At 28.9% G+C, this 16,516-nt stretch overlaps 1 protein-coding gene across 1 annotated transcript in view; it reads left to right on the top strand.

Annotated features, from left to right (window-relative positions):
* The first annotated feature begins 7,752 nt into the window (after positions 1-7,752).
* Positions 7,753-16,516, top strand: part of LOC135130845 (sodium/potassium-transporting ATPase subunit beta-2-like) — a 30,468-nt gene continuing 21,704 nt past the window's right edge. The window contains exon 1 of the mRNA XM_064058278.1: positions 7,753-7,991. Within this exon, the coding sequence (XP_063914348.1) occupies positions 7,802-7,991 (190 nt within the window). The 5' untranslated portion in view covers positions 7,753-7,801. The remainder of the gene's footprint in view (positions 7,992-16,516) is intronic.

Raw genomic sequence — 16,516 nt, 5'->3', positions numbered from 1 at the left:
ATCGAAAAATGGGAAATTCGAAAAATTGAAAAATTGGGAAATCTAAAAATTTTAAACATTGAGAAACCGAAGAAAAATCTAGAAACAAAAAATTCGAAAAATAGAAATATTCAAAAATTAAAAAATCGTAAATTCGAAAAATTGAAAAATCTACGTACTTCTACTTAAAGAAATAAAAAAAAATCGATAAATTGAAGAATCGAAAATTCTAAAAACTGAGAAATAGAAATATTCCAAAACTGAAATCTAGAAAAACTGGGAAATCGAATAATTGAAAATAAGAAAATTGAAAAGCCGAATAGTCAAAAAACTGGAAAACTGAGAAATTGAAAAATCGAAACATCGAAAATTCGGAAATTCGAAAAATAAAAAATCGAAAAATTTATAATTGGAAGCATTTAGAAATCTAAAAATTTTAAACATTGAGAAACCCAGAAGTTGAGAACCAAAAAATTCGAAAAACCGAAAAATGTGACATTAAAAAAATTGCAAAATCGAAAAATTTCAACGATTTAAATAAAACAAATACTGGTATCGAAAAATTGGAAAATCGAAAAATGAGAAATTCGAAAAATTGGAAAATTGGGAAATCTAAAATTTTTAAACATTGAGAAACCGAGGACAAGCCTAGAAACAAAAAATTCCAAAAATTGAAATATTCAAAAATTAAAAAATTGTAAAATCGAAAAATTGAAAACTCCACGTACTTAAAGAAATAAAAAAAACAAAAAAAATCGATAAATTGGAGAATCGTAAATTCTAAAAACTGAGAAATAGAAAAATTCCAAAACTGAAATCTAGAAAAACTGGGAAATCGAATAATTGCAAAATCGGAAAATTGAGAAGCCGAAAAGTCGAAAAATTGAAAAATCGAAAATTTGGAAATTCGGAAAATTAAAAAATTGAAAAATGTAAAATTTTAAGCATTCAGAAATTAAAAAATTTTAAACAATGAGAAACCAAGAAATTGAGAACCAAAAAATTCGAAAAATCGAAAAATGTGAAATTAAAAAAAATTGCAAAATCGAAAAATTTCAACAATTCAAAAAAAACAAATACTGAAATCTAGAAAAATTCAGATATCGAAAAGTTGGAAAATCGAAAAATCGAAAAATGGGAAATTCGAAAAATTGAAAAATTGGGAGATATAAAAATTTTAAACATTGAGAAACAGAGGAGAAGTCTAGAAACAGAAAATTCGAAAAATTGAAATATTCAAAAATTAAAAAATCGTAAAATCCAAAAATTGAAAACTCTACGTACTCCTACTTAAAGAAATAAAAAAAAAACCAAAAAAATCGATAAATTGAAGAATCGTAAATTCTAAAAACTGAGAAATTGAAAAATTCCAAAAGTGAAATCTAGAAAAACTGGGAAATCGAATAATTGGAAAATCGGAAAATTGAAAAGCCGAAAAGGCGAAAAATTGAAAAACTGATAAATTGAAAACTCGAAACATTGAAGACTGAAAAATCGAAAATGCGGAAATCCGAAAAATAAAAAAATTTAAAAATTTAAAATATTAAACATTCAAAAATCTAAAAATTTTAAACATTGAGAAACCCAGAAGTTTAGAACCAAAAAAATTGGAAAAGCTGAAAAATTTGAAGCTGAAAAAATTGCAACATCGAAAAATTTCGACAATTCAAATAAAACAAATACTGAAATCTAGAAAAATTCAGATATCGAAAAATGGGAAATTCGAAAAATTGGGAAATCTAAAAATTTTAAACACTGAGAAACCGGGGGGAAGTCTAGAAACAAAAAATTCGAAAAATTGAAATATTCAAAAATTAAAAAATCGTAAAATCGAAAAATTGAAAAATCTAGGTACTCCTACTTAAAGAAATAAAAAAATCGATAAACTGAAGAATCGTAATTTCTAAAAACTGAGAAATAGAAAAATTCCAAAACTGAAATCTAGAAAAACTGGGAAATCGAATAATTGGAAAATCGGAAAATCGAAAATTCGAAAATTCGAAAAATGAAAAATTGAAAAATTTAAAATTTTAAACATTCAGAAATCTAAAAATTTTAAACATTGAAAAACCCAGAAGTTGTGAACCAAAATATTCGAAACATCGAAAAATTGAAATATTCAATAATTAAAAAATCGTACAATCGAAAATTTTTAAAAATCGGAAAATGTGAAATTAAAAAAATTGCAAAATCGAAAAATTTGAACAATTCAAACAAAACAAATACTGAAATCCAGAAAAATTCAGATATCAAAAATTGAAAAATCGAAAAATTGAAAAACCGAGAAATCGAAATGTAGAACAATTGGAGAATTGAAACATCAAAAAATAGATTAAAAAAAAGAAAAATAAAAATCGCAAAATTGAAACATTCAAAAATTAAAAAATCGTAAAATCGAAAAAATTGAAAAATCGAAAAACGTAAAGTTCAAAAAATTGAAAAATCTAAAATCGTAAATAAAAAAAAACGAAAAAAAATCGATAAATTGAAGAATCGAAAATTTTAAAAACTGAGAAATTGAAAAATTCCAAAACTGAAATATTGAAAAATTGGGAAATCGAATAATTGGAAAATCGAAAAATTGAAAAGCCGAAAAGTAGAAAAATTGAAAAACCGAGGAATTGAAACATCGAACAATTAGAGAGTTGAAACAACGAAAAATCGAAACATCAACAAAAGATTGAAAAATCGAAACATCAAAAGATCGAAAAGTCAGAAATCCGAAAACTTGAAAAATTGAGAAATTGAAAAATTTCAAAATTGAAATGTAGAAAAATTCCAGAACTGAAATATAGAAAAACCAAAAGCATTGGAATTTTGAAAAATTAAAAAATCTAAAAATTTTAAACATTGAGAAACCGAGAAGTCGAGGAACAAAAAATTCGAAAAATCGAAAAATTGAAATATTCAAAAATTAAAAAATAGTGAAACCGAATAATTTGAAAAATTGAAAAATATGAAAACTTAAGGAAATCAAAAAAAAAAGAAAAAACTCATAAATTGAACAATTGAAAATTCGAAATATTGGGAAATTAAAAATTTTCAAAACTGAAATGTTGAAAAATTGAAAGATTCCAAAGTTGAAAAATTCTAAAATCCAAAAATTTTGAAAAATCGAAAAATGTGAAATTCAAAAAATTGAAAAATCTAAAATCTGAAAAATTTTAGAAACCGAAAAATCGAAACATCGAACAATAATAGGTGAATTGAAACATCAATGAAAGATTGAAAAACCGAAACATCCAAAAGATTGAGAAATCGAAAAATGGGAAATTCGAAAAATTGAAAAAAATTGGGAAATCTAAAAATTTTAAACATTGAGAAACCGAGGAGAAGTCTAGAAACAGAAAATTCGAAAAATTGAAATGATCAAAAACTTAAAAAATGTTAAAATCAAAAAATTCAAAAATTCGAAAAATGTGAAATTAAAAAAAATTGAAAAACTACATACTCCTACTTAAAGAAATATAAAAAAAAAACAAAAAATCGATAAATTGAAGAATTTGTAAGATCGAAAAATGTGAAAAAAAAACAATTCAAATAAAAGAAAAACTGAAATCTAGAAAAATTCAGATATCGAAAAATTGGAAAATCGAACAATCGAAAAATTTAAAAACAGAGAAATTGAAATATGGAACAGTTGGAGAATTGAAACATCAAAAAATCGAAACATTAATAAAAAAAAAAGAAAAATAGAAACATCAGAAGGTCGAGAAAGCGAAAAATCGGAAATTCGAAAAATTGAAAAACTGAGAAATCGAAAAATGTGAAATTCAAAAAATTGAAAAATCTACATACTTACTTGAAACTTAAAAAAACGAAAAAAATCGATAAATTAAAAAATCAGAAATTTTAGAAAATGAGAAATAGAAACATTCCAAAACTGAAATATAAAAAAAAAACTCGGTTGTCTGTAAAGTCGGTTTACTGACGATAGTTGAACGTGACAACGTCTTAAGAAAATACTGATGGAATGGTTTTGGGCTTTTGATTTTGAAGCAGCGATTATTGGCTGCGCGAATGGCGTTGCTAAAGTAAATGCTACAGCATCTTGAACCTCCATGGGTTCACTCATTGAAGGTAAAGGCTTATTCGTAACATCCTCTGGTTTGTCAGGCTTTTTTTCCATGGTGCGTTTGTAAGCAGTTCTGCAAAATAAATCGTCGTTCGAAACAATTTAAATAAAATTCTTAAAATATTATCGTTGTCACGTCAAAATTGACACTACATTCACTTTTCACTGCACTTGATACTCGACCAAAACATGTAAATGTACTATAATATAGCAGCTGTCCACGCAGACGCATCGCTCACTCAAGTAGGAGAGAGACGGATGGCGAACGCTGCCGAACGCGAAGGCCGATTGTGCCTCTTTGTCGCTCGTTCCGCGTTCTCGCTTGCACTTCAAGCCTTACATGGGACGCCTCAGAGCGAGGTAACGGCGTATGAGTCATGCTTTTTCGAGCGTGCAGCCGGCTCCATCGATTTATAAGACGTTGTCACGTCAAAAAATGAGAAATTGAATAATTGGAAAATCGGAAAATTGAAAAGCCGAAAAGACGAAAAATTGAAAAACAGAGAAACTAAAAACTCGGAACATCAAAAATCGAGAAATCGAAAAATCGGAAATTCGAAAAATTGAAAAATTGAAAAATCTAAGAATTTTAAATTTTGGGAAACCGAGAAGAAACAAGAAATTCGAAAAATCGAAAAATTGAAATATTTAAAAATTAAAAACCGTAAAATCGAAGAATTTGAAAAATCGAAAAATTTAACTTTATAGAATTGAAAAACTACATACCTACTTAAAGAAATAAAAAAACGAAAAAAAAGCGATACTGAGAAATAGAAACATTTCAAAACTGAAATATGGAAAAATTGGGAAATCGAATAATCGGAAAATCGGAAAATTGAACAGCCGAAAAGTCGAAAGTTTTTTCAGTTTTTAAAAAATCGAAACATCAAAAATTGAGAAATCGAAAAATCGGACATTCGAAAAATTGAAAAATTGAGAAATCTAAAAACGTTGAGAAACCCAGAACTTGAAAACCAAAAAATTCGAACAATCGAAAAATTGAAATTTCCAAAAATTAAAAAGTCGTGAAATCGAAAAATTTGAAAAATCGAAAAATATGAAATTAAAAAAACTGCAAAATCTAAAAACTTGCAGAATTCAAACAAACAAAAAAAAATCGATAAATTGAAGAATCGAAAATTTGAAAAATCGGAAAATTGAAAATTTTCAAATTCGGAAATCGAAACATTGAAAAACCGACAAATCGAACGTCAGTTAAAGATTGATAAAATCGAAACATCAAAAGATCGACAAATTCAAAGATCGGAAATTCAAAAACTTGAAAAATTGAGAAACTGAAAAATTCCAAATTTGAAATGTAGAAAAATTCCAAAACTGAAATATAGAAAAGTCGGGAGGGGGAAAAAATTGAAAAGCCGAAAAGTCGAAACATTGAAAAACCGAGAAATTGAAAAATCGGAACATCAAAAGATTGAAAAATTGAGAAACCGAGAAATCGGGGAACAGAAAATTCGAAAATCGAAAAATTGAAATATCCAAAAATTAAAAAATCGTAAAATCGGAAAATTCAAAAAATTTATAAATCTAAAGACTTCAAGAAATGAAAAAACGAGAAAACAATCGATAAATTGAAGAATCGAAAATTTTAAATATTTATATATTGAAAAATTTCAAAATTGAAATGTAGAAAAATTCAAGAACTAAAATATAGAAAAATCATCGGGAAATCGAAGAATTGGAAAATCGAAAAATTGAAAAGCCGAAAAGTCGAAATATTGAAAAATCGAAACATCAAAAGATTCAAAAATCGAAAAGTCAAAAGATCGGGAAACAGAAAATTCGAAAAATCAAAAAATTGAAATATTCAAAATTTGGTTGAAACACCGAAAAATCGAAACATCTAAAGATTGAAAAATCGAAACATCAAAAGATCGAGAAACCGAAAAATCGGAAATACTCAAAAATTAAAAGAATTGCAAAATCTGAAAACTTAAATCAGAAAGAAAATTCATAAATTGAACAATTGAAAATTTTCAAAACTGAAATGTAGAAAAACTGAGAAATCGAAAAATTGGAAAATCGAAAAATCGAATAGCCGAAAAGTTGAAAAATTGAAAAACCGATAATTCAAAAAATCGAACAATTGGAAAATTGAAACATCGAAAAATCGAAACATTTAATTTAAACATTAAATTTCAAAGATTTGAAATTTCAAAAAATCGAAAAATTGATTAAATTGGAAAATCGAAGAATTGAAAAATGTGAAATAAAAAAATGAAAAATTGAATAGTCGAAAAACCGAAAAATCAAAAATCTAGACATCTAAGAATCGAAAAATCTAAAGTTTTAGAAATCAAACAATTAAAATATCAAAAGTTTGAAGAATCGAAAAATTGAAAAATCTCATAACTCAAGTGTCAAAAAACTGATCAATCTATAAATAGGAAAGTTGAAAAATTGAAAAATTAAAAACCTGAAAAATTGAAAAATGAAAAATCGAAAAATTAAAGAATTGAACATGTGGAGATTGCAAAACCGAGAAATCGAAAAGTCGAAAATTAAAAAAATCGAAAAATGTAAAAGTTAGAAATGCAAAATTTTATATCGAGAAAAATGAAAAATTGAAAATCGATGAATTGAAAAATCGAAAAATTTAAAAACAAAGAAACTGAAAAATCTTAAAACCGGAATATGTACTTATCGAGAAATTGAGAAACGAAAATTTGAAAAATCGGAAAATTTTAAGTTAAGCAATCGATAAAGCGAAAAACTGAAAAATCGAAAAATTAAATATGGAAGAAAAAGTGACGAATCCAAAAACTGAAAAATTCCAGAACTGAAACTTCGAAAAATTGAAAAATCGAGAAATTGAAAAGTCGAAAAAGTGAAAAATCAAAAACCTGGAAAATGGAAAATCGAAAAATTGAAGAATTGAAACGTGTAAGAATCGAAAAATCGAAATATGGAAAAATCTAAAAGTTGTAAACCCGGAATGTCGAAAAATCGAAAAAACGAAAAGTAGATAAATCAGAAAATCGGAAATCTATTAAATGAAAAATCTAAAATTTAGAAGCGCGAAAAATTGAAGTAATGGACAATCGAAAAATTAAAAAGTCGAAAATTTAAAAAATCAAATAATTTAAAATTTCCAAAATAAAATATTGAAAAATTGACATAAACGAATCAGTTTTGATTAACGATTTACAATCCTTACGATAACCTTAAAACTTTTACAAGATTTCAGAGCATTTGCTTTTGCAGTTTCAAAGTCAAATTGGAAAACGTTGTTATACAATTTTGATTTATATGTCGGGTAAAAACTCGACACTTATTCATAAACCACAAATGCATCTTATTTAATAAAATTTAATTAATACCTATTTACTATTGTAAATTTCCTAAGAATCCTATTGTTGGTGGGATTGCCAAATTTTGGTAAGCGTTTTACCATCTACACGAAATTCCTAATACACATATAAAATTTGACAACGATGGGTCCAGTAGTTTCAGAGATTATCTATTAACACTCTGACCAACTAATTACCGACAAACACATGAAAAAACCGTGAAATCGGACTTTAGCCAGAAATGGGTCCCATTTTCCATGTCCTCGGTTGCATAGCCACTTTTGACGTTTTGAACCGCACAAACGTCGCCTTTTATTTGGAACTACTGACAAGGATGTATTTATTCACAACAAAATCGCTAATATCCGGGCCCTCCTACGGTCCATCTCGTGTGCCCTCGACCAGTCGCAGTCCACCTCTGTCTCCAGCACCGTCGAAGATGCCGTCCTCCAACAATCTCAGAAAACAACCCTCCAGGTCGTTGAGCAAGCAGGATGAGCTCCTCAGCATCCAGACCCAGTACTTCGTGAAGCTCGAGGACCTCAAACTGACCAGAAAACAGAAATGCCTGAGGTTCGTGTACGACACGGACACGAAGAAGGTGATGGGAAGGACTCCGACGAGTTGGTGTGAGTAACTATTGTTGTATTAGGGTTGAAATGGAAAAATGGGACAAGGTTGCTCGGGGGGTTTAAATAGGATGTCAAGTAATATGCATGCTCGTAATATTTATTATAAAATTGCTCGTTTTTTTAACTGTCTGGGATTGTGGCTAAATCGCTCTACTTAAAGTACTAAATAGGTGCTTAATTGAATGACACATAGCTGCTGGTTTCGAGTAGTTTTACTCAAGGGCTTTCGGAGCGACAGACGGGATGTTCTTTGCTTAATTGAGGTGGAAAGGAAAGAGTTTGCGGACTTGAATGGAGTTAATTGTGTGGTGGGATTAGCGAGGTATTGTTAATGGAAATCGACTCGATTCCAGAGTTATTGTGAGCTTGTAAAGAGCGGAAGTTGCGTCATTTTTGTAGTGGCAAATACGGACGAAGTATTGAAAAACGAAAATGAATGAACGCAATACGACAAAATTTGCAATAAGAGAGGTTAAATTCGAGTTTAAAAATTACTATAGCAGAATTTTAAAACTTGTTTCTGAAGTGTAGCTTTTGTAAAAATTTAGTCTAGTTCAGACATCTTAGATATTGTTGAATTATTTTGCAATTTTTTACCGAATTTCTCCCATTACATGTTATGTTTGTATTTATGTTTGCTATTTTTTGCCAAGTTGGCAACATATTTAAAACTTTGTAGTGACATATCTGATGTCAGTTTGTACATTATTACTCTACCTAACTTCAAATTATAATGTTTATATCCATTTAACCAGTTTTCGAAATATTCAGATCCAAAATCTTTTTTTTTAATAATTTTTTCATATTAGCGATTTTGAGCAAATGGTTGGAATTTTTGAAGCACTGACTTCTGGTCGTGGAAATCTACAAAAAAAAATATATATATAATTTTCGAAGGTGCTCGAGAAAAGGTCAAAATTCCATTAAAAAACCTGAGCTTTGGAAAACTTGCTCAAAAATCCATGAAAAAAATTCAATTTTTCCTGATGGTGATTCTGGAGAAAAAGGAGGAATTTTCGAAGAAATATAACCGAAAATAACTTCATGAGGTTGAAAGCTACAAAAAATCTCTTTAGGTAATTTTTCAAAATGCTCGAAAGTAAAAGTCAAAAATTTCATATTGAAAAATGTAACTTTTGTAAAAATTGCTGAAAAATCCACAAAAAATTCTGGGTGATGGATCTCGACGAGCTGATTTGAGAAACAAGGTGTGCTGAGGGTCTGAAACAACTGTTTCGAAATGTTCAGTTTGACATTAAAATTTTTAGAAATCGTCAAAAATTTAAATTTTTGATTTTAGCAATTTTTCTTATTGGTGATTTTGGAGAAAAAGTGGGAATTTTCGAAGAAATATAACCGAAAATAACTTCATGCGGTCTAAAGCTACAAAAAAACTAAGTTGGTTAATTTTCGAAATTGTTCGAAAGTTAAAGTCAAAAATTTCATTTTGAAAAATTCAACTTTTGTAAAAATAGCTGAAAAATCCACAAAAATTCTGGGTAATGGATCTCGACGAGCTGGTTTGAGAAACAAGGTGTGTTGAGGATCCCAAACAACTGTTTCCAAATATTCAGCTTGAAAATATATTTTTTTAAAACGTGAAAACTTAATATTTTTGAATTTAACGATTTTGAAAAAATAGCAAGAATTTTCTAAGAGATGAAGCCGAAAATGACTTCTGGAGGAGGAAATCTACAAAAAATCTCTGTATGTGGTTTTCGAAGGTGCTCGAGAAAAGGTCAAAAATTTCATTAGAAAAATTGAACTTTTGGAAAACTTGCCCAAAAATCCACAAATAAAAAATTCTGGGAAATAGACCTCGAATAGCTGATTGGAAAAAGATAGCGTGTTAAGTATTTCGAAATATCCGTCTTCAAAATCAATTTTTTTTTAATCTAAAGTATTCCATTTTTCATATTGGTGATTCTGGAATAAAGTGGGAATTTTCGAAGAAATATAACCGAAAATAACTGCATGAGGTCTAAAGCTACAAAACAATCTCGTTGGTTAATTTTAGAAATTGTTGGAAAGTGAAAGTCAAATATTTCATTTTGAAAAATTCAACTTTTGTAAAAATTGCTGAAAAATCCATAAAAATTCTGGGTAATGGATCTCGACGAGCTGATTTGAGAAACAAGGTGTGTTGAGGATCTCAAACAACTGTTTCCAAATATTCAGCTTAAAAGTAAAAATTTTTAAAAATCGTCAAAAACTGATATTTTTGAATTTAGCGATTTTGGAAAAATGGCAAGAATTTTCTAAGAGATGATGCCGAAAATGACTTCTGGAAGTGGAAATCTACAAAAAATCTCTGCATGTAATTTTCGAAGGTGCTCGAGAAAAAGTCAAAAATTTTATTAAAAAATTGAGCCTTTGGAAAAACTTGCCTAAAAATCCACGAAAAAATTCCATTTTTCATGATGGTGATTCTGGAGAAAAAGTAGGAATTTTCGAAGAAATATGACCGAAAATTTTTAATGAGGTTGAAAGCTACAAAAAATCTCGTTAGGTAATTTTTGAAAATGCTCGAGAGTAAAAGTAAAAAATTTCACATTGAAAAATTCAACTTTTGTAAAAATTCCTGAAAAATCCAAAAAAAATTCTAGGTGATGGATCTGGACAAGCTGATTTGAGAAACCAGGTGTGTTGAGGGACCCAAACAACTATTTCGAAATATTCAGTATTAAAATAAAATTTTTAAAAAGCTTAAAAATCGCAGTTTTTGATTTTGGTGATTTTGGCAACATAGCAAGATTTTTCCAAGAAATGAAGAAGCAAATAACTCCAGGAGGTCGAAATTTACAAAAAAACCTCTTTAGATAACTTTCAAAGGTGTTCGAAATATCTGTTTAAGAAATCATTTTTTTTTTTTAAATTTCCATTTTCATATTGGCGATTCTGGAAAAAAGTTGGAATTCTTGAAGAAATCTAGCCGAAAATAACTTCAGGAGGTTGAATGAAATCTACAAAAATATCTCGTCTGGTAATGTTCGAAAGTACTAGAGTAAAAGGTCAAAAATTTCATTTTGAAAAATTTAGCTTTTGCAAGACTTGCCAAAAATCCACAAAAAGATAGATTTCAATGAACTGATCCACAAATATAGCATCCCGGACTAAGTGTTTCAAAATATTCATCTTGGAAACCGTATTTTTAAAATTATTCAAAAATATTTCTTTTTGATTTTTAGCAATTTTGAAAAAATAAAGTATTTTCCAAAAAATGAAGTCGTAAATAATTTCAGGCGATAGAAATCTACAAAATACATATTTGTTTCGATAATTTGGTATTGAAAATTTGAGGTTTTGAAAACCTTGTCCAAAAATCCAGAAAAAATTCTGGGCAGTTTCAACCGACCCAAAATAATTTTTTTTAATCCGAATAATTTCCACTTTTCATATTAGCCATTCTAGAAAAAAATAGGAATTCTCGAAGAAATATAGCCGAAAATAACTTCAGGACGTCAAAATCTACAAAAATCTCGTCCGGTAATTTTCGAAAGTAGTCGAGGGTAAAAGTAAAAAAATTCATATCGAAAAATTGAACTTTTGGAAAACTTGTCCAAAAATCTACGAAAAAATCTGGACAATAGATCTAGACGGGCTAATTAGAAAACATAGCGTGTCCAGGGTTCCGGACTTAATAAAAAAATATTTCTAATTTTTCATTTTATCAAAAATTTCATGGGGAGGAGGGCCTATTGAAAAACTAAAAATTCAAAAAAAAGTCTTGGTGATATATTTCCCAAAGTTGATGCTAAAAACATGTTGTTTAGGGTACCGGGTTAAGTGTTTCGAAATATTCCACATGAAAAACAAAAGATATATAAAAGTTGGTATTTTTCCAAAATCATCAAACTGAAACATATCAACTTTTAGATAAAAAAATTTGATTTTCGTGAATAATACATATTTCGAAACACTTAATTCAGGACCCTCAACACCCTATGATTTTAGCCTCAGCTATATGAAATGTATATCATAAATTTTTTTCTGGATTTTTAGACAACTTTTTCAAAAGTTCAGTTTTTCAACACCCCTATGAAATTTTTGATCTTGAAAATTACAGACATTTTTGTAGATTTCCATTTCGAGAAGTTATTTTGGCTCCATTTATTCGAAAATTTTAGCTAGTTTTCGAAAATCGCCAAAACGAAAAACGAATTTTTTTAAAATTTTCAAAAATTTTAGTTTCAAGCCGAATATTTCGTAACATAGCCTGGGATCCTTCAGACGTTTTGTTTTCCAAATCAACTAATCGAGATCTATTGCCCAGAATTTTTTGACGATTTTTTGGTAAATTTTACAAAATTTGCATTTTTCAATATGAAATTTTTGACTTTCAATTGACCACTTACGAAGATTACCAAACAAGATTTTTTGTAGATTACGACATCTTGAAGTTATTTTCCATTATTTTCCTTCGAAAATTTCCACTGTTTTCCCAAAATTACCAAATAGAAAAATATCAACTTTTAATTTAAAAAAAAATACTGATTTTCGGGCCGAATATTTCAAAACACTTTATCCTGGACCCTCACACCCAATGTTTTTGGCATCAGCCTACGGAATGTATATATTAGAATTTTTTAGACAACTGTTCCAAATGTCCAGTTGTTCAGTACTCTCTCTTATGAAACTTTTGATTTCGAAAATTAGAGATATTTTTGCAGATTTTCATCTCCAGAAATTATTTTGGCTTTATTTCTTCGAAAATGTTTTCTGTTGTCCTAAAATCGTCAAAATAAAAAACGTAATTTTTTAGACTTTTTGTTTTTCAAATCAGCTAATCGGGGTCTAGTGCTCAGAATTTTTTGACAATTTTTTGATTTTTACAAAATTTCGATTTTTCAATTAGAGATTTTTGACTTTCAATTGAGCACTTTCGAGGATTCCAAACGAGATTTTTTGTAAATTTCGTCATCTTGAAGTCATTTTCGAGGGAATATAACCGAAAATGACTTCAAGAGATCCCAATTTACAAAAACTCGTGTGAAAAATCGAATTTTTTTAAAATCTACCCAAAAATCTTCAAAAAATTCTGGGCAATACATCTCTATTTTCAAAAATTCTGAAAATTGCCGTTTTTCATTTTCAAAGAAATGATGGCAAAATAACTTCTGGAGATATAAATCTACAAAAATATCTGTTTACAAAAATTTCAAAAGTGTTCGAAAAAAGGTCAAAAATTTCATATTCAAAAATTGATCTTTTGGAGAGGGTCGCTAAAAATTCACAAAAAATTCTGGGATATATATTTCGTAGAGCTGATACTAAAAACATAGAGTGTTGAGGATCCTTGACTAAGTGTTTCGGTCCGAAAATCAGCTTTTTTTATTTTAAAAGTTGATATTTTTGAATTTGGTGATTTTGGAAAATTAGTGGGAATTCTTCTCGAAGAAACATAACCGAAAATAATTTCAAAGTTCGAAATCTACAAAAAATTTAGTTTAGTAATTTTCGAAACTGCTTAGTCAAAAATTTCATATCGAAATTGTTCAAAGTTACCTGAAAATCGTCAAAAAATTCTGTGCAATAGATATCGATTAAATGATTTGAAAAACAAAATCTGTTGAAGATTTCAGACTAAAACTATTAATATAATATTCGACTTAAAAAAAAAATCAAAAATTCTGAACATTGCCGGTTTTTATTTCGGCAGTTCATACTAAAAAATAAAAATTTTATAAAAATTACTGAAAATCGTCTGGGCAATAGATCTCGATTAACTGATTTGAAAAACAAAACTAGTTGAAGATTCCAGATTAACTATTACGAAATATTCGATTAGAAAATAAAATTTTCAATAATTCTGAAAATTGTCGTTTTTCATTTTGTCGCTTTTGGAAAAACAGGAAAAATTGTCTGAGAAATGAGGCCAAATAACTTCTGGAGATATGTAAGAATCTTCAAAAACATATCTGTACATAATTTTCGAAGGTGTTCGTGAAAAAGTCAAAAATTTCATATTCAAAAATTGATCCTTTGGAGAAGTTGCCTAAAAATCGACAAAAAATTCTGAGATATAAATTTCGTAGAGCTGATGCTAAAAACATAGGATGTTGAGGGTTGCGGACTTCAAAATTTTCGGCCCGAAAATCAGCTTTTTTTTAATTTAAAAGTTGATATTGTTCACTTTAGTGATTTTGGAAAAATAGTGGGAATTCTTTTCGAAGAAATATAACTGAAAATAACTTCAAGAGGTCGAAATTTACAAAAAATCTCGTTTAGTAATTTTCGAAAGTGCTCAACTGAAGGTCAAAAATTTCATATTAAAAAATCAAAATTTTGTAAAAGTTATCTAAAAATCGTCAAAAAATTCTGGTTAATAGATCTCGATTAACTGATTTGAAAAACAAAACGTGTTGAAGGTTCCAGACTAACTGTTACGAAAAATTCGAATTGAGAACAAAATTTTCAAAAATTCTGAACATTGCCGTTTTTTCTTTTTGTGGATTTGGAAAAACAACAAAAATTTTCGAAGAAATGAGGACAAAATAACTTCTGGAGATGGAAATCTACAAAAATATCTCTAAAGTTTCGAAGGTGGTCGGAAAAAAGTAAAAAATTTCATATATTCAAAAATTGATCTTTTGGAGAAGTTGTCTAAAAATTCACAAAAAATTCTGGGATATACATTTCGTAGAGCTGAGCTAAAAACATAGAGTGTTGAGGGTTCAAGACAAGTGTTTCGAAATATCCGACTCGAAAAAATATATTTTTTTTATCTAAAAGTTGATACTTTTCAATATGGTGATTTTGGAAAAATATGTAGTACGAATTGCCGAAGAAATATAACGAAAAATAACTTCAAGAGGTCGAAATCTACAAAAAATCTCATTTAGGAATCGTCGAAGCTGGTCACTTGAAGGTTAAAAATTTCATGTTAAAAAATCGAAAGTTTGTAAAAGTTACCTAAAAATCGTCAAAAAATTCTGGGCAATAGATCTCGATTAACTGATTTGAAAAACAAAACGTGCTGAAGATTCCAGATTAACTGTTACTAAATATTCAACTTGAAGCCAAATTTTGAAAAATTCTGAAAATTGCCATTTTTTATTTTGGCGGTTTTGGAAAAACAACACAAATTTTCGAAGAGATGAGGCCAAAATAACTTTTGGAGATGGAAATCGCCAAAAATATCTCTTTACATAATTTTCGAAATTGTTCGAGACAAGGTCAAAAAATTCATATTCAAAATTGATCTTTTGGAGAAGTTGCCTAAATATTTACAAAAAATGTTGGGATATAGATTTCCTAGAGCTGATGTAAAAAACATAGGGTGTTCGGGACCCCGGACTCAGTGTTGCGAAGTATACAGGGTGTCTCAGAAATAAGTACATTAATTTTAACCAGTAACAGAACTCGTGAAACGGAACAACTTTTTTATCTAGCATTTTTTCGAAAACTCAAGTCGAATTTCGAATTTTCCCACCCATATATTCACGAGCCGTCTATGTTCACCTTAAATAATAACTTAAATAGTAGCAACACTACAACAATGAAGAAGGTACCGTAGCAACCGTTTTGACACTGACAATCATTTTTATGTCAATGCTTTTATTAAACGTTGTCTCTTTAACATTTGTTTGGCACAAATTTCTAATTTATAGACGAAATGTGTTGAAATGGCTTTGTTTTCAAATCTGGAATGCACCGATATCGTTTTAACGTGCGGTGAAGCTCGGGGAAACGGCACTCGCGCCCAAGGAATTTTTTCAGAAAACCTCCCAAATCGTCTGCCAAATATGCGCAGTTTTAAGAACGTTGCAGCATTTTCGAGAGTACGGATCTTTTAAACCTGCACCTCAGGATCGGGGTAAGTTACGTAGTAATCGAATTGCTAATATTGAAGAGGCTGTTTTGAAGAGTGTCGAAGCTCGACCGGGCACTAGCACGTATCACTGTCTAGTGTGATGTATCGGAGAGTAGTATTTGGAGGATACTCAGAGAACAAATGAACAAATGTACCCCTTTCAGGACTAGAAAGTTCAGTTATTGAAACTAACAGACTTACCACGTAGGCAAAACTTTTGTGAGTGGGTTAAGAGAAAAATAAACGAACAAGCAAACTTTGTATCTCTTACACCATCAACTGATGAGGTCGGTTACACGAGGGAAGGTGTTCAACACCCACATTTGGGCCGATGAAATTCCGTACGCCATTAGGGAGCAGGATTTTCAATTTCTCTCTAAATGTTTGTCACATTGACAAGATTAGGAAAATACGTATCCTAGTAACTGTTTTTGACCATAAATTATTAATTATAATAATTATTAGTGTCCATGGGTGACTGAGGATCCATGGGCGGGTAACCTTAATTGGGGTGTAACTTTCACAATTTTTAACTTGATAATTAAAAAGTTCTTGACAAAACTCTACTAAGAAAAGTTGTTGAGTTCAATGAGCTCTATAACTGATTACAATTAATGTACTTATTTCTGAGACACCCTGTATATATAAAAATATATATTTTTTTATTTTTAAAAGTTACTTAAAAATCACCAAAAAATTCTAGGCAATA

The sequence above is a fragment of the Zophobas morio genome, unplaced genomic scaffold (assembly GCF_036711695.1).
Source record: "Zophobas morio isolate AGI-343-1 ecotype UQ-CSIRO unplaced genomic scaffold, CSIRO_AGI_Zmor_V1 ptg000018l, whole genome shotgun sequence".
Taxonomy (NCBI): Eukaryota; Metazoa; Arthropoda; class Insecta; order Coleoptera; family Tenebrionidae; genus Zophobas; species Zophobas morio.
This window is presented reverse-complemented; position numbering and strand designations above follow the sequence as displayed.